Source organism: Pristiophorus japonicus, chromosome 23, assembly GCF_044704955.1.
Source record: "Pristiophorus japonicus isolate sPriJap1 chromosome 23, sPriJap1.hap1, whole genome shotgun sequence".
Taxonomy (NCBI): Eukaryota; Metazoa; Chordata; class Chondrichthyes; family Pristiophoridae; genus Pristiophorus; species Pristiophorus japonicus.
This window is the reverse complement of record NC_091999.1, coordinates 24,104,605-24,118,657: the sequence shown is the minus strand read 5'-3', so window position 1 is coordinate 24,118,657 and position 14,053 is coordinate 24,104,605. Positions and strand designations below refer to the sequence as shown.

The following is a 14,053-nucleotide window of genomic DNA, read 5'->3' as shown; positions in this document are numbered from 1 at the left end:
ACCCTGATAATGTAATTCAATCTCAGAGATTCACACCCCCTTGAAACAGTGAGAACATAAAGGGATTTAACTTACAGTCCAGATGTGAGTCCGTTCTGTTCGTGATGCGGAAGGTGTGATGTGGATACAGAAACCGCCCCTATCTGGGAATCAATGGGCGGCGCCTGTGACCTCGCCCCCATCTCCCGGCTATTTAACTGCCGGTCACTGGGACCGCAATACAACAGTCTGGAAGTGGGTTTGCTCACTGAGTTCTTGCCGGAACCATTCACCACACATTGACAGGAGGATGAGGTTGGCGATTTCTCTCAGTGTGTTGCTGGCTTTCTTTTCCCGTGAGTAGTTTTTATTGTCCAATCTCTCACTGTTACTGTGTCAGTGTTAGTTTCTCTCTGGAATGTTACAGAGTCAGGAATCATTTCACCAGGATTGATCGTCGGGGTTTTTGGTTATTTTTACAGGTGTCCAGTCGAATGTGGTGTTGACTCAGCCCGAGGCAGAGACCAGGATTCCCGGGGTCTCCCTGAGACTGACCTGTAAAACCAGCGGCTTCGATCTTGGTGGCAGCTACATGCACTGGGTCCGCCAGGTTCCCGGACAGGGGCTGGAGTGGCTGGTTCAGTATTACAGTCCATCGAACAAGTATTACGCCGCAGGGATTGCGAGCCGATTTACTGCGTCCAAAGACACTTCAAACAACATCTTCGCGCTGGACATGAAGAACCTGAAGAGCGAAGACACCGCCATCTATTACTGTGCAAGGTACCACAGCGAGAGGAACCAGGGCTGGACCCGTACAAGAACAGATCGAGAGGGAATTCAACAATTTCCATCATAACCTGACAGTCAGTAAGTGTGTCAAATGCAATGTTAACAACAGTGTTCAGAACAAGACCATAAACCGCTTCTTACAAAACTAAGACACTGAGAATTCAATGTTGAAAATCTAACACACTAACCCATGTACTGAGGGGTAGTTTTGGTTGTGCTCCTGTTTAATGTGAACAGTGTCAGCAATTGCAGAGCTGGAGATGATGCTCGATTCACTGTGCCTGGTACATGCAGGGAGCTGGTTGGAAGTGTGTTCACTTTCTATTGTGTTGTGTAAACTGTTGGCTAAATTCTAAACTTGATCAGAAGCGAATGTGTATTTGAAGTGAATGTCTATTTGAAGTGTACGTTGAGAGTCAGTACTGAGCAGAGAGTGAGGGCAGTATTTGTGCGGGTTCCTGTCACTGTGGGACTACAGCAGTGGGCCACGGTACTATACAGAGCGAGCTTTCCATACAAAAACCCCAGACATGTAATTTGCACAAACATGCGATCGCTACCACGGCAGGAGCGTCGAAGAAACTGAGGTTTAAATAAAAATAATGAGTAGAAGTAAGATATATATATATTTAAATGTATCACATTTTTCTGCTTTATTACTCTTGATTGCCATGCTGAATCTGCACAGCTGCTTCAGAAGTATTCCAATCATTTTTTATAAATATAATGAACGGTACAAACTGAAATATCTCACTGATTCACTCATAGGGGAGTCAGAATCAGGTTTTTAAAGCTGCGTGCAATTTAATTTCTGTATTTTACAGTTAACAGTCCGCCGGAGTATTTGATACAACGTGTCTCACTGTGTAACGAAATGGGCTACTGGGGACAAGGGACCATGGTGACGGTGACTGCAGGTAAGGAACATTCACTCATTCAGTAACTCTTGTATTTGTGTCTTTATTTTATATTTTTGTTTATTTTAATAATTATTTTGTTCACTGAAACTTGGGTTCGGTGGATTTTGTTTTGAGATTTTTTGCAATGCTCAATGTGATTCTGCTGCAAAGTGATTATAGAATTCAACAGTTTCTCCACAGAAAATGTTGTTGATGATTTTTGTTGTTTATTCGCTGACGCGACTGTGTGCCTGGGTTACTTTAAATAGTTTATGGTTGTTACACTGTTTGACGTTTCTGCAATGTTTAATCTCGGTGACCTCTGATTGTTGCAGTTCTTCTGATCGAATGCAAACATTGTGTTTAAATCTATTTAAAGGAACTTTGTAGGCACAAAACAGAAAGCTTAGCGATCAGTAAATAATCTTAAGGAATTTAATGTTTTCTAATGAAAATTACATTGTCATCGACTGCGCAAATGATCCCGAACGCTCAGATTAAATACGTGAAGTGTTACTGTAATTAAGAACTGAAAAATTAACACATTTCCAGCCGGAAGATTTAAATTAATATTACTAACATTATTATAATGTAGTAATATCACAAATTATTATTAAATATGCTATAATATGAACATTAATTTATTTAGCATGATCTGTCAAATCACAATTCTGCTGTCAGTATTTACATTTCTGTTGAATTCAATCATTAGTTATTTCATTGTTAGGCGGGTTTGGTGATTGTGTAATGAGATTTTTTGCAAGGATACATTTGATTCTGCTGAAAGAGTTTATAGAATGAAGGGTCTGCTCCATGAAAGATTCTGTCGAGGGATTCCGCCCCTCAGTGATGTGATTTAGTGTTGATCTGCTGAGGAGAGTTTGTGCCTGTGTTACTCAGAATACCTAGAATTTGTGAAGCTGTTTGGCGTTTCTACAATGTTTAATATCGGTGTCAGCGAGCAGCAGCAGGTTTACGCTCGAATGCAATAATGATATATGTTTGAAACTGTTTGGAAACAGATTGTAGGCAGAGAACAGGAAGGTGTTAGAAATCATAAATCATTGAAATGTATTTTAACATAACAATTATTGAAGTGATAATTATATATTCAACTATTAATCTATGTTTACGATGCTGATATTTTATTGTGTGAAATGTAACTAATTACCATATACATAATTAACAAGTGTTCAGGTTGTAGTTGAATTAAATTAATATTAACCAACCGATTATAATGCGATATCTTCCAGTGTTATTAAAATATGCTATAAGTCCAATGCTCATTTACTTAATATTATTTGCCTTCTAAAATCCTGCTCTATACTGGGCACCGTTAAAGGGAGCGGAAACTTTTAGAGGCTCGATACAGTTATTAATTATGCCTGCAATTATTTCACTGACAACAGACTGATTCCAGCGCTGTGTTCAGATTGATTAGGGTTTTCAATTACTTGCTACCTCCTGTTTACACAGATGCATGACTGAGCACAATTATTTGTAACTTAAAGCCGTGTTGTAAATTGCATTTTTTCCATTTAATATATCTGCCGGGGTATTACATTCTTACTGTGCAGCCGAAATTTGTTATTGAATAAATAGTGTGTGTTGTTTGATAGAATTATCACTAAACTAATCTTGAACACTTTGCAAGACCAAAAGCTGTCTCTCAATAACAAATTTCGGCTGTATTAGTAAGGCTGAAATTCTGCACATTAAGTTAATTTCAAATGTTCCAGGTAAGTGTGCTTCTGAGGAGGAAGGGCCAGACAGGCACTCAGATTATTTTCAATAATCAGCGAACATGAACATTAATTAGAATGTAACATCAGTGATCATTTATTAACCATAAACGATCCCTTGCAATTGCGTTGCATACTGGTTCGTATTATAGTTATTGCAAAACCTCAATGGTTGGAGAGAATGTTTAATTAATTCCTAAATTAATTTATAAATCAATGCATTTATAACTCGGCTGTGCTGAGTTCGATAAGGTGCCGCTGCAGATTTTAGTGAATTAACTTCCTGTTTTGCCTCGATGATTTTACACGTTATGTTTACTGATGAAAATATATCAAATCAGTGGGTGATCAGGTTTCAATGTAGATGTCTCCTGGATTGTGACATTCTTATTCTGTCACCGAGTCCCATGTGACGGGCAGCAAATTCATTGGAATGTGAATTATTTCCAGATACTTGCTTTCAGGGGAGTTAATTTTTGCACGGTTTAGAAGATAGCTGACAGAGATGGGAAAATGGCTGGATGTTGCAGAGTCTCTCAAATTAATATCAGTTTAATTTCAAAAAATTTGCAGAGTTGAGGTGGTTGGAAATTGACAAGAAATAAATTAGAAATCAAACAGCTTAATTGAAATTAAGAGATTGAACTGGACTCTCTGCCTGGAGCACCATTGTTGCACCGTTTGTGTCTGTTCTGTTTCTGTGCGCCTGCTCACTGTGTGAGAATCAGGAGTCCTTCTGACTGGTTGTAAACCTTCTGGGTTGTGATTCTGTATTGCGGAGAGTGTAATTTAACTCAGTTATTTAAGAAACTGGTATATGTGAGAAAAGTGAAAGATTTAATTTAAGTTTGAGGAGTCGCCGCAGAAATGAAATCGGTAACTCAGATTGTGGTAATCAGAAGGAGCAGTTCCGAAACACCACGGGGAGACAGTAGAAGGAGCTTTAATCAGTTTCTAACCCGGTTGTACCTGCCCTGGGAGTGTTTGATGGGACAGGGCAGAAGGAGCTTTACTCTGTATCTAGCCCATGCTGTATGTGCCCTGGGAGTGTTTGATGGGACAGTGTAGAGGGAGTGTTACTCTGTATCTGACCCATACTGTACCTGCTCTGGGCATGTTTGATGGGACAATGTAGAGGGAGCTTTACTCTGTATCTTGACCCATGCTGTACCTGCCCTGTGCGGATTGATGGCACAGTACAGAAATAATTTTACTCGGAATCTAAACCTTGTTATATTTGACCCGTCTTACAGGGTAGTGTAGTTTAATATGCATTCATCATTTGCTTTACATGACCTTACAGCGCCAGACAGATCAGTGACGAGGGAGATTTACTCTATCGAATCTATTTTTTATCTCATTTGAGTGATTTTCTAAAAATATTGAAGAAACTTCAATCTGCATGTAACAAATTAGTAATGTTTATACAGTTTGAGCATCAGATAATTATTGAATGAGATTGGTCTGATCCTAAGGTTATCCACTTTGGTGGTAAAAACAGAGAGGCAGATTATTATCTGAATGATGACAGATTAAGAAAAGGGGAGGTGCAACGAGACCTGGGTATCATAGTACATAATTTATTGAAGGTTGTCATGCAGGTACAGCAGGCGGTTAAGAAAGCAAATGGCATGTTGGCCTTCATAGCGAGAGGATTTGAGTACAGGGAAGGGAGGTGTTATTACAGTTGTACAGGGTCTTGGTGAGGCCACACCTGGAGTATTGTGTACAATTTTGGTCTCCTAACTTGAGGAAGGACATTCTTGCTATTGAGGGAGTGCAGCGAAGGTTCACCAGACTGATTTCCAGGCTGGCGGGAATGACATATCAAGAAAGACTGGATCAACTAGGCTTGTATTCACTGGAGTTCAGAAGAATGAGAGGGGATCTCATAGAAACCTTTTAAATTCTGACGGGTTTAGACAGGTTAGATGCAGGAAGAATGTTCCCAATGTTGGGAAAGTCCAGAATCAGGGGTCACAGTCTAAGGATAAGGGGTAAGCCATTTAGTACCGAGATTAGGAGAAACTTCTTCACCCAGAGAGTGGTGAACGTGTGGAATTCTCAGCCACAGAATGTTGTTGAGGCCAATTCACTAAATATATTCAAAAAGGAGTTAGATGACGTCCTTACTACTCGGGGGATCAAGGGGTATGGCGAGAAAGCAGGAATGGGTTACTGAAGTTGCATGTTCAGCCATGAACTCATTGAATGGCGGTGCAAGCTCGAAGGGCCGAATGGCCTGCTCCTGCACCTATTTTCTATGTTGCTATGTTTCAATGTTTCTAAGCTCACTTTCCGAACAAACAGTTTCAGGAAAGCAGCGCCTCGTCCGATCTGATGGGTGCTCCAATTTATTTTGGCAATATTGTACCTGCACTGAGACTGTTTGATGGGACACTGTAGAGGAAGATTATTCTGTACCTGTCTTGGGAGTGTATGATGGGACAGTGTAGAGAAAGCTTTATTCTTTATCCAAGCCTTACTGTACCTGCCGTGAATGTGTTTAATTAGCAGTGTGGAGGGAAATTTACTTTTTATCTAACTCGTGCCGTACCTGCCCTGGGAGTGTTTGATATGACAGTGAAGAGGGAGCTTTACTTTGCAACTAACCCGTGCTTTACCTTAGCTGGCAGTGCTTGATGGGACATTGCAGAGATAGCTTTACTCAGTATTTAACCTTTTATTTACAAGGACGCGGAGCTTAATTGGGTCCTTCAATATAGATTGATCTTCTATTTAATCAGAGCTATATGTCAGTGGGTGCGCTTTAATGGATCAGTGTATGGGAAGCTTTTCTTTGTACTTGTGATAATTGTGCTTAATTAATCGGTCAATTTGATAACGCATTTTATGGGGAGACATTTCGTAGCACATCTCTGCAGTTCTTGAGCTGGGAATGTTTGACGGGATAGTATAGATAACATATTACTCTGTGTGCAACACTTGCTATACCTGTCCTGACCCACACGGCAGCACAGCGGGAGCTTTGTTCTCTTATCCGTGCTGTATCTGACCTGAGAGTGCTTGGTCAGGCAATGTTCAAGGCACCGTTATCTGCGACTTACAGATAGCAGATAAACTACTCGTGCCAGATATACACAATAAATCGTCCCATTGCCCAGATTAAACAACGCACATTCATTGATGTTTCTATTCTTTCTGAAAAAAATGCCCAATTTTTAATACGTTATTAATGTTTGAACATTTTGAGCATTAGATTACTATTGAACACGATTGGCCTGATCCTCAGCTCACTTTCAGAACAAATCGTTTCAGGAAGTGAATAACGCTCCAGAAAGCAGCGCCTGTTCTGATCTGTTGGGAGGCTGTAAGTTATTTTCACAATTTAAATGGAGAATATAGGGACTGCCGCTTCAAATAACCGTCATGGGGACCTCAAGTTTAGAAACAATATTTTGTCCAATTTTTCCTGTAATGTTCAAGGCAGGGAGAAACTTTGATGAGATGCAGCTATTGGCCTGGGTCACAACACAAGGCACACAGTCACTGAGCTGCAATTTGTGAAACATTTAAAGAGATAGAGTCAACCTGAAATAAGTCATCATTCGTAATGAATTTAAGCCTTTCTAATAACATGCGATTGAGTAATTTGCGTCAGATTTATAAGATCCCTTTATTTTAAATATCCTCTTTCATTTTAACGAACAATAAAAATAGATCTGGTAGAGGTGTCCAAAATATGAAGCGTTTCCTTCCATTAATTGTAGAAGAGCTATTCCCACTGACTCGTGTAGAATGATAGTATCTCACAGCACTGAAACAGGCCATTCAGGCATCGTGCTTGTGCCGGTTCTGAAAGAGCTGTCCAATTTAGCCAAACTCACCAGGGTTTTCCTTGTAAACGTGCACATGAGTCCTCCTGAAGTACAGGAGGAACTGCCTGGAGCATTCCTGAAATTACCAACCCTCTGTGTGAAAAAATTACCCCAATTTTCCCTTTTGATCTTTTGCCAATTATTTTAAATCTGTGATCTTTAGTTACCCACCTACTTTCCAGCGGAAGCAGTTTCTCCCTACTTGCTATATCAAAACCTGTCATAATGTTGAATATCTCTCTTAGGTCTCCTCTTAACCTCTGCTCTAAGGAGAACGGCACAGCTTCTCCAATCTTTCCACATAACTGAAGACCACATCCCTGGCATCATCCTGGTAAAAGCCTCCCCTCTACACTCCCCAAGGGCTTGACATCCTTCCTACATTGTTGTTACAGAATTGTGCACAATACGTCTAACACGTGATCTGTAAGTTTAGCATAACCGCCTTGTTTTTGTAGTCAATGGCCCATTTACAAAGTCATCTATCCCATACGCTTTCATAACTGTCTTACCAGTTTGCCCTGCCCCCCTTCAAAGATTTGTGAATATGTACATCTAGATCTCTCTATTCGTGCATCCCCTCCAAACAATACTACTTAGATTATACTGCATCTCCATCTTCCACCCAATGTGCATTGCTTCTCAATGATTCGCATTAAATTGCAATTGCTATGTCCTGATCCATTTCATTTATCACCCTCATGGAGTCTGCTGCTATCATGCTCACTATTGGCTACGTTGCCAGGTTTTGCATCACCTTCGAACTTCGAAATTGTATTCCCTATAACCAAGTCCAGATCATTGTTATATAACAAGAACAACAATAGCAATTGAAATGGGCCATTTAAGGAGAAACTTCCAATTAACCAGATTTTGGAATGGTATTTTATTCGGATTATTAATTGAGTGGGAGGGAGGAGGAAACTCAAGGGACATGCAATCAATAGGATGGAATAGAGCCCAGATCACAGTGCACTGAGGGACATCGCTCTCAATCAAATGCTGAGAAAGAAAGGGAGAAATTCGACTCAATCGCGGTTCACCTACAGTTTGAATCTTAGAAACTAGACTATGGAAATGCTACGTGTTGAATTATGTGGTAGGCAAATTTAGTGGGTTTTTTGCTAACGTCCGAAGCAGGAATTCCGCTGTTACTTTGAAGTGCAGTCACTGTTGTTTTCTAGGGATACGCCGCAGGCAATGTGCACAGAGCAAATTTCCCCAAACTGCATTAAAAAAAGGACCAGAAATGGTGCTGATTGAGAAATAAATGCTGGCCGAAATAGCAGGAACACATCTCTGTTCTTCCATTGTATGTTCCAATGAAGGATTCTTTATTGACGAGTTGTGTAAAGGTTCTTGTTGTGTAATGTGATAGAGCTCGGGGAGAGAAAGGTGTGTTCCTGACCAGCGCATTGACAGGTGCTTATCATGGAACTGACAGAAACTCAAATGCCCGTGTAATCTTTGATGGGGAAATGGTGGAATTACTTTATTCTGCAGTCAAATTTCGAGTTGTTTATTTCTTTTATAATCATGGATTACAGAGTCTAACTTGTTCAATGGGCCATTCTTTCCCAGTAACATCGTCTCCCCCTACCCTCTACGCCCTGCTCTCCTCCTGTGAACAACCAAGCACCGATGGCTCCATCACATACGGCTGTTTGGCGATGGACTACTCCCCCGATATCACCAGCCTTTCCTGGAAGAAAGATAAAGTGCCGATCACCACTGGATTGAAGACCTACCCGCCAGTGCTCAACAAGAAGGGAACCTACACCCAGAGCAGCCAGTTAACCATCACCGAGTCAGATGTGGGGAGCAGCACAATCTATTGCGAGGTTCGACGTGGTGTGTCGGTCTGGGCCATCACAATGCCAGGTTAGTGGTGTGGGATACAGGGCAAACTGTGATAAGGTGAGAAATTATATTCAACTTGTATAGAAATTTGGTTAGACCACACTTAGAGTACTGTGTACAGTTCTGCTCTCCATATCATACTTGGAGTACTGTGCACAGTTCTGGCCTCCAAATCACACTTAGAGTACTGTGTACAGTTCTGCTCTCCCTATCATACTTATAATAATGTGTACAGTTCTGATCTCCATATTACACTTAGAGTATTGTGTACAGTTCTGATTTCCATATAATACTTAAAATACTGTGCACAGTTCTAGTCTCCTTATCACATTTAGAATATTACTCACAATTCTGGTTTCCCTCTTATACTTAGAATAGTGTCTAAAGTTCTGGTCTCCATATCATACTTAGAATATTATGCACAGTTCCGGTCTCCACATCACAGTTTGAATATTGTACACAGTTCTGTTCTCCATATCACACTTAGAATATTGTTTGAATTCTGGCTTCCATCACCTACTTAGAATACGGTGTAAAGTTCTGGTCTCCATATCATACTTAGAATATTATGCATAATTCTGGTCTCCATATCACACTTAGAATACTGTGCATGGTTCTGGTCCCCACATCGCACTTAGAATATTATGCACAGTTCTGGTCTGCCTATTACACTGAGAATAATGTGCACAGTTCTGCTCTCTGTAAATGCCAGGTTAATGTAGCCTGACAGCAAATAACCTGTTAAAATATAAGGACACTTGCATTTCTTAATCATTTATTTTCCGAGCAATGTCAGTAATATGTTTTTTTTTGAAGATCCTGAACGGGACATCGTTCCTCCAACTGTTCTCCTCACGCTGAGTTCCACTGAACAAATCACCAGCAGCAGATATGCAAGCGCCGTGTGTTCAATCATCGATTTCCGGCCAAAGTCACTGACCGTGAATTGGCTGAAAAGTGGACAACTCCTGGATTCGGGCTTCATCACCTCTCCCGTCTTTAAGGTGAACGGGAACTTCTCGACGGCCAGTCGGCTGACGGTCCCCGCCGAGGAATGGTTCACCGGCTCGGTCTACACCTGCCAGATCACTCATGAAGGGGTCACGCAAAGCCGTAACTTCAGCAGATCTCAGGGTAAGAGGCACAATCCCGGGAGGTTCCAGACCATTCTGAGCGCTGACCTCAGTCATGACTTTTATTGGAATTAGTAAAAAGCAGAGGACTGTTCCTAATTTCCAATCATGCAGTTTGTGTATTCTTGCGATACAAACTTGCCTTTATACAGCGCTTTCAGCGACCACAGACTGAACCAAAGCGCTTGCCAGGCAATGAATTAAGTTGTGAAATGTGGTCACAGTTGTAATTTACAAAGTACGGCAGTCATTTAGTGCACAGCAAGCTCCCACAAACAGCAGTGTGATAATGACCAATTTTTTTTGAGTCATATTTTTTGAGGGATAAATATTCCCATGCCACCAGGGAGAACTCCTCTGCTTTTCATTGAAGTAATGCCAGGGTATCTTTTACCTCCACCTGAGAGGCCAGACAGATCCTCGGTTTAACAGCTGATCTGACAGACGGCACCTCCGATCGTGTGCCATGCCCCCAGTGCTGCACTGGGAGACTCAGCTTACATTTTGTGATCAAGTATCTGGAGTGGGAATTCAATCCAGGATCTTCTGGTTCAGGATTCCTCATTGATCAGGATTTATTAACCTCGCCGAAGAAGCTTTCCTCTTGCTCTGATGTCAGGCAGTGAGTGAAGTGTCCTTAGTCACAGGTTTATCCTGAGTTGGCTGGTCATATACGGAGTGGCTGTCGGAGTCTGGAACCCTTTCCTGCCAACTGTCCAGGAATCCTGCTAGAATTGGCATCTACCCTATTCAGAGCACTGAGCCCAATTCTCGGCTCCGCACCTCAGGAAGGATATACATGGAGGCGCTAAACTGCAGGTTTACCCGAATTAAACCGTGGCTAATAATGTAAAATGAGCAGGAGACGAGTATAGAACGTTAAGAGATGATCCAATTGAGGTGTTTAAGTTGATAAATGGAATTGATCGAGTAGATATAGAAACATTTATTTAGTTTGATGGGAGAGTCCAGAACAAGTAGCAGAACCTTAACATTAGAGTTAGGCCGTGCAGAGGTGATGTTAGAAAGGATTTTCTCACAGGAAGAATAGTGCAAGTCGATATTTCCCTCCCCAAAAGCTGATGAAGCTTGCTTTCAATTGAAAAGTGAGATTGATAGATTTTTGTTCGGCAAGGTTATCAAGGGTTACGTAACCAAGGCGTGAAGATGGTGTTGAGTGTTGATCAGCCATGATCTAACTGGTTGGCGGGACAGGATGGATGGACTGAATGGCCTCCTCCTGTTCCTATGTTGCTATTAATGCCCTGAGGTCATATTTCACTCTGAGTCTCTCTCACCAGACATGATAAATGTTCAGTAATTACAGAAGTTAACAAACTACCTCACATCATTACAAATGATGCCCCACCACAAAGACCCCTTGGAACTCCATTCTCCCGACCTTGCACGTCTCATCTGACGGGGGCTGTGACTGGTTCCTGCACATTTTCACTGCAACAAGAGACCAGAAACTTAACTTTGTTTCCTGTTGTCGCATAAATCCTGAAATTAATTTGACACTGGATTTGAACCAGTATAATGCTGGTGTAGATCTCTTGAACCTCGGGCTATTCGGGCTTCAGCTATTATAACCAGCGGAGATGAATTTGGGTGCAAGGTTCTACAGACGGGCTTAAAGGAGCAAGGGATTTCAGGAAGAGCACTATTCAATGCCTAACACAATTGCGCCCCAATGTATTTCCATTTTACGCCGGGTATTTGCTTCACAGCCCATTACAGGTGGCTCTGGCTGCAAATACACAAGAAATGTTACAGATCTCCTGGAATCGTTGCCAATTCATTGTCCTTCCAATACCGCTGGTCTTAAAGCAACAGCGAGAGGTTGATATCTCAAAAGTGATATATCTCCCTTGGAAGAGTTAAGGCTCAATATTGGTGCCCTGATTCTGAAGCTGCAGATTTTCCTGACTTTCATTCCTATTTCGCAGTGGATGTCCCATGCAGCGATTCAAAAATCACTCTTCGCCCACCGTCACTGGAACAGGTCTTACTGGAGGCGACGGTGACCTTAACCTGCATCGTGTCTGACGCTCCTTATGGACTCACCGTGTCCTGGACCCGAGAAAAGGAGGCTTTGAAATCAGAGATTGCCGTCCAACCTGGAGAGGATCCCAACAGTGTGATCAGCAACTTAAACATCTCGACACAAGACTGGCTGAGTGGGGATAAGTTCTACTGCGTGGTGAGCCATCAGGATATGCCGTCTCCTATCAGAGATTCCATTCACAAGGAAAAGGGTGAGCGGGGAGATTGATGCAATAAGTGAGATACTGTGACTATTTCCAGTGCATGTTCAAGGGCCAATTCATTATATAAAGTGTTTAATGGGCTACTCTGATCATTCAGTTTGGTAATTCCACGAACTCAGCACTCTGGGACCTGACATTATGTATTTTAGGGGAAACTGGATAAGTCCATGAGCGAGAAAGGAATAGAAGGTATGTTATTAGGATTAGATTAAGTGAGCTAAGAGGAGGCTGATGTGGAACATACACACCGGCATAGACCAGTTGGCCAAATCTCATCATTCTGTGCAGTAAATTCTATGTAATTTTCCAGACCAATCCTTCAAGAATTCAGAGAGAAGGATTGTGTTCCCTCTGCTGCGGGATGGAAAACCAGAGAGGCCCCAGAGGGGAAAAGGAAAAGCGTTAAAATTTAACGGAGAGTCCATTTCTCTCACATCTAACCAGCTGAAATTGGAAGAATTTAAATGAGGAAGGCGAGTTGTGGGCGCGGTGGTCTCACAGGCCAAACGGGAGAACGGGAGGATTGGAAGCCGAGTCAGGAGGTCTCGGATCGCGGGGGGTGGATTAGGCAGGGCCCCTGGATCCAGGAGGTAGGTGTAAGGGCAATTGCCACCTGGGTGCAGCAGTCCCCGCCTAGCTATAACTGCAGGGATTTACACAGTGTGTCAAACCGGACCAGCGACAGTTAAACACCAAATGGTGGTTAAAATAGAAGATTCCAGTCTCATTTAAATATTTTACTCAAATATAATATTACAACCGGGAGTGGGCGCGAGATCGGGATTCCGAATTTTATCAATTTAAAAATTTCCACGTCCAAAGCCCGCCATCTGTATTGAATTAAAGTTTCCCCATTGTCTCTGGAACTGTCCAGTTCATTGGCCTTTATTGTAACTTTTCTACAGCGAAAGCTCCACGGGAACCAGCCGTGTCTGTCCTCCTGCCCTCGGCAGAAGAAGTTTCCGCTCAGAGGTTGGTCAGCCTCACCTGCTTAGTGAGAGGTTTCTCCCCCCGAGAGATCTTCGTCAAATGGACCGTCAATGACAAACCGGTGGATTCGGGCAACTACAAGAACACCGAGGTGATGGCGGAGAACGGCAGCAGATCCTTCTTCATGTACAGCCTGCTATCCATTGCAGCCGAGGAGTGGTCCAGCGGCGCTTCTTACTCCTGTGTGGTGGGACATGAAGCGATCCCCTTGAAGATCACCAACAGAACCATCAATAAATCCAGCGGTAAACCCAGTTTCGTCAACATTTCCCTTGTTCTGATGGACACCGTCAATTCTTGTCAATGAGAATCTCTCGATTGCATTTCAGTTCTTAAATAAAAAACAATAAATGGCTTTTTTTTCCAATCATGAGTTAAACACACAGCCGCTCAATTAACTATGTTTCCTATTTTTGCCAATGTCAGGGCTGTTTATCTGAAGTCGGGTGTTTGCGCGTCTCGCTCCCAAGGCTTGTACAGCCAGCGCTCCCAGCTCAGACACACCATGGGTTAGAGACTGGGCGAAGTTCTCTCATTACAGAATTCCTG

General features: G+C 42.2%; 1 gene segment (V, D, J or C); it reads left to right on the top strand.

The window, feature by feature from the left end:
- Positions 1-289: 289 nt before the first annotated feature.
- On the top strand, positions 290-13,811 carry LOC139235323 (Ig heavy chain C region-like). The segment is given in 7 exon segments: positions 290-335; positions 462-770; positions 1,632-1,688; positions 8,833-9,132; positions 9,928-10,245; positions 12,194-12,502; positions 13,420-13,811. Coding segments are annotated over 7 exon segments (1,731 nt in total).
- Positions 13,812-14,053: the final 242 nt, after the last annotated feature.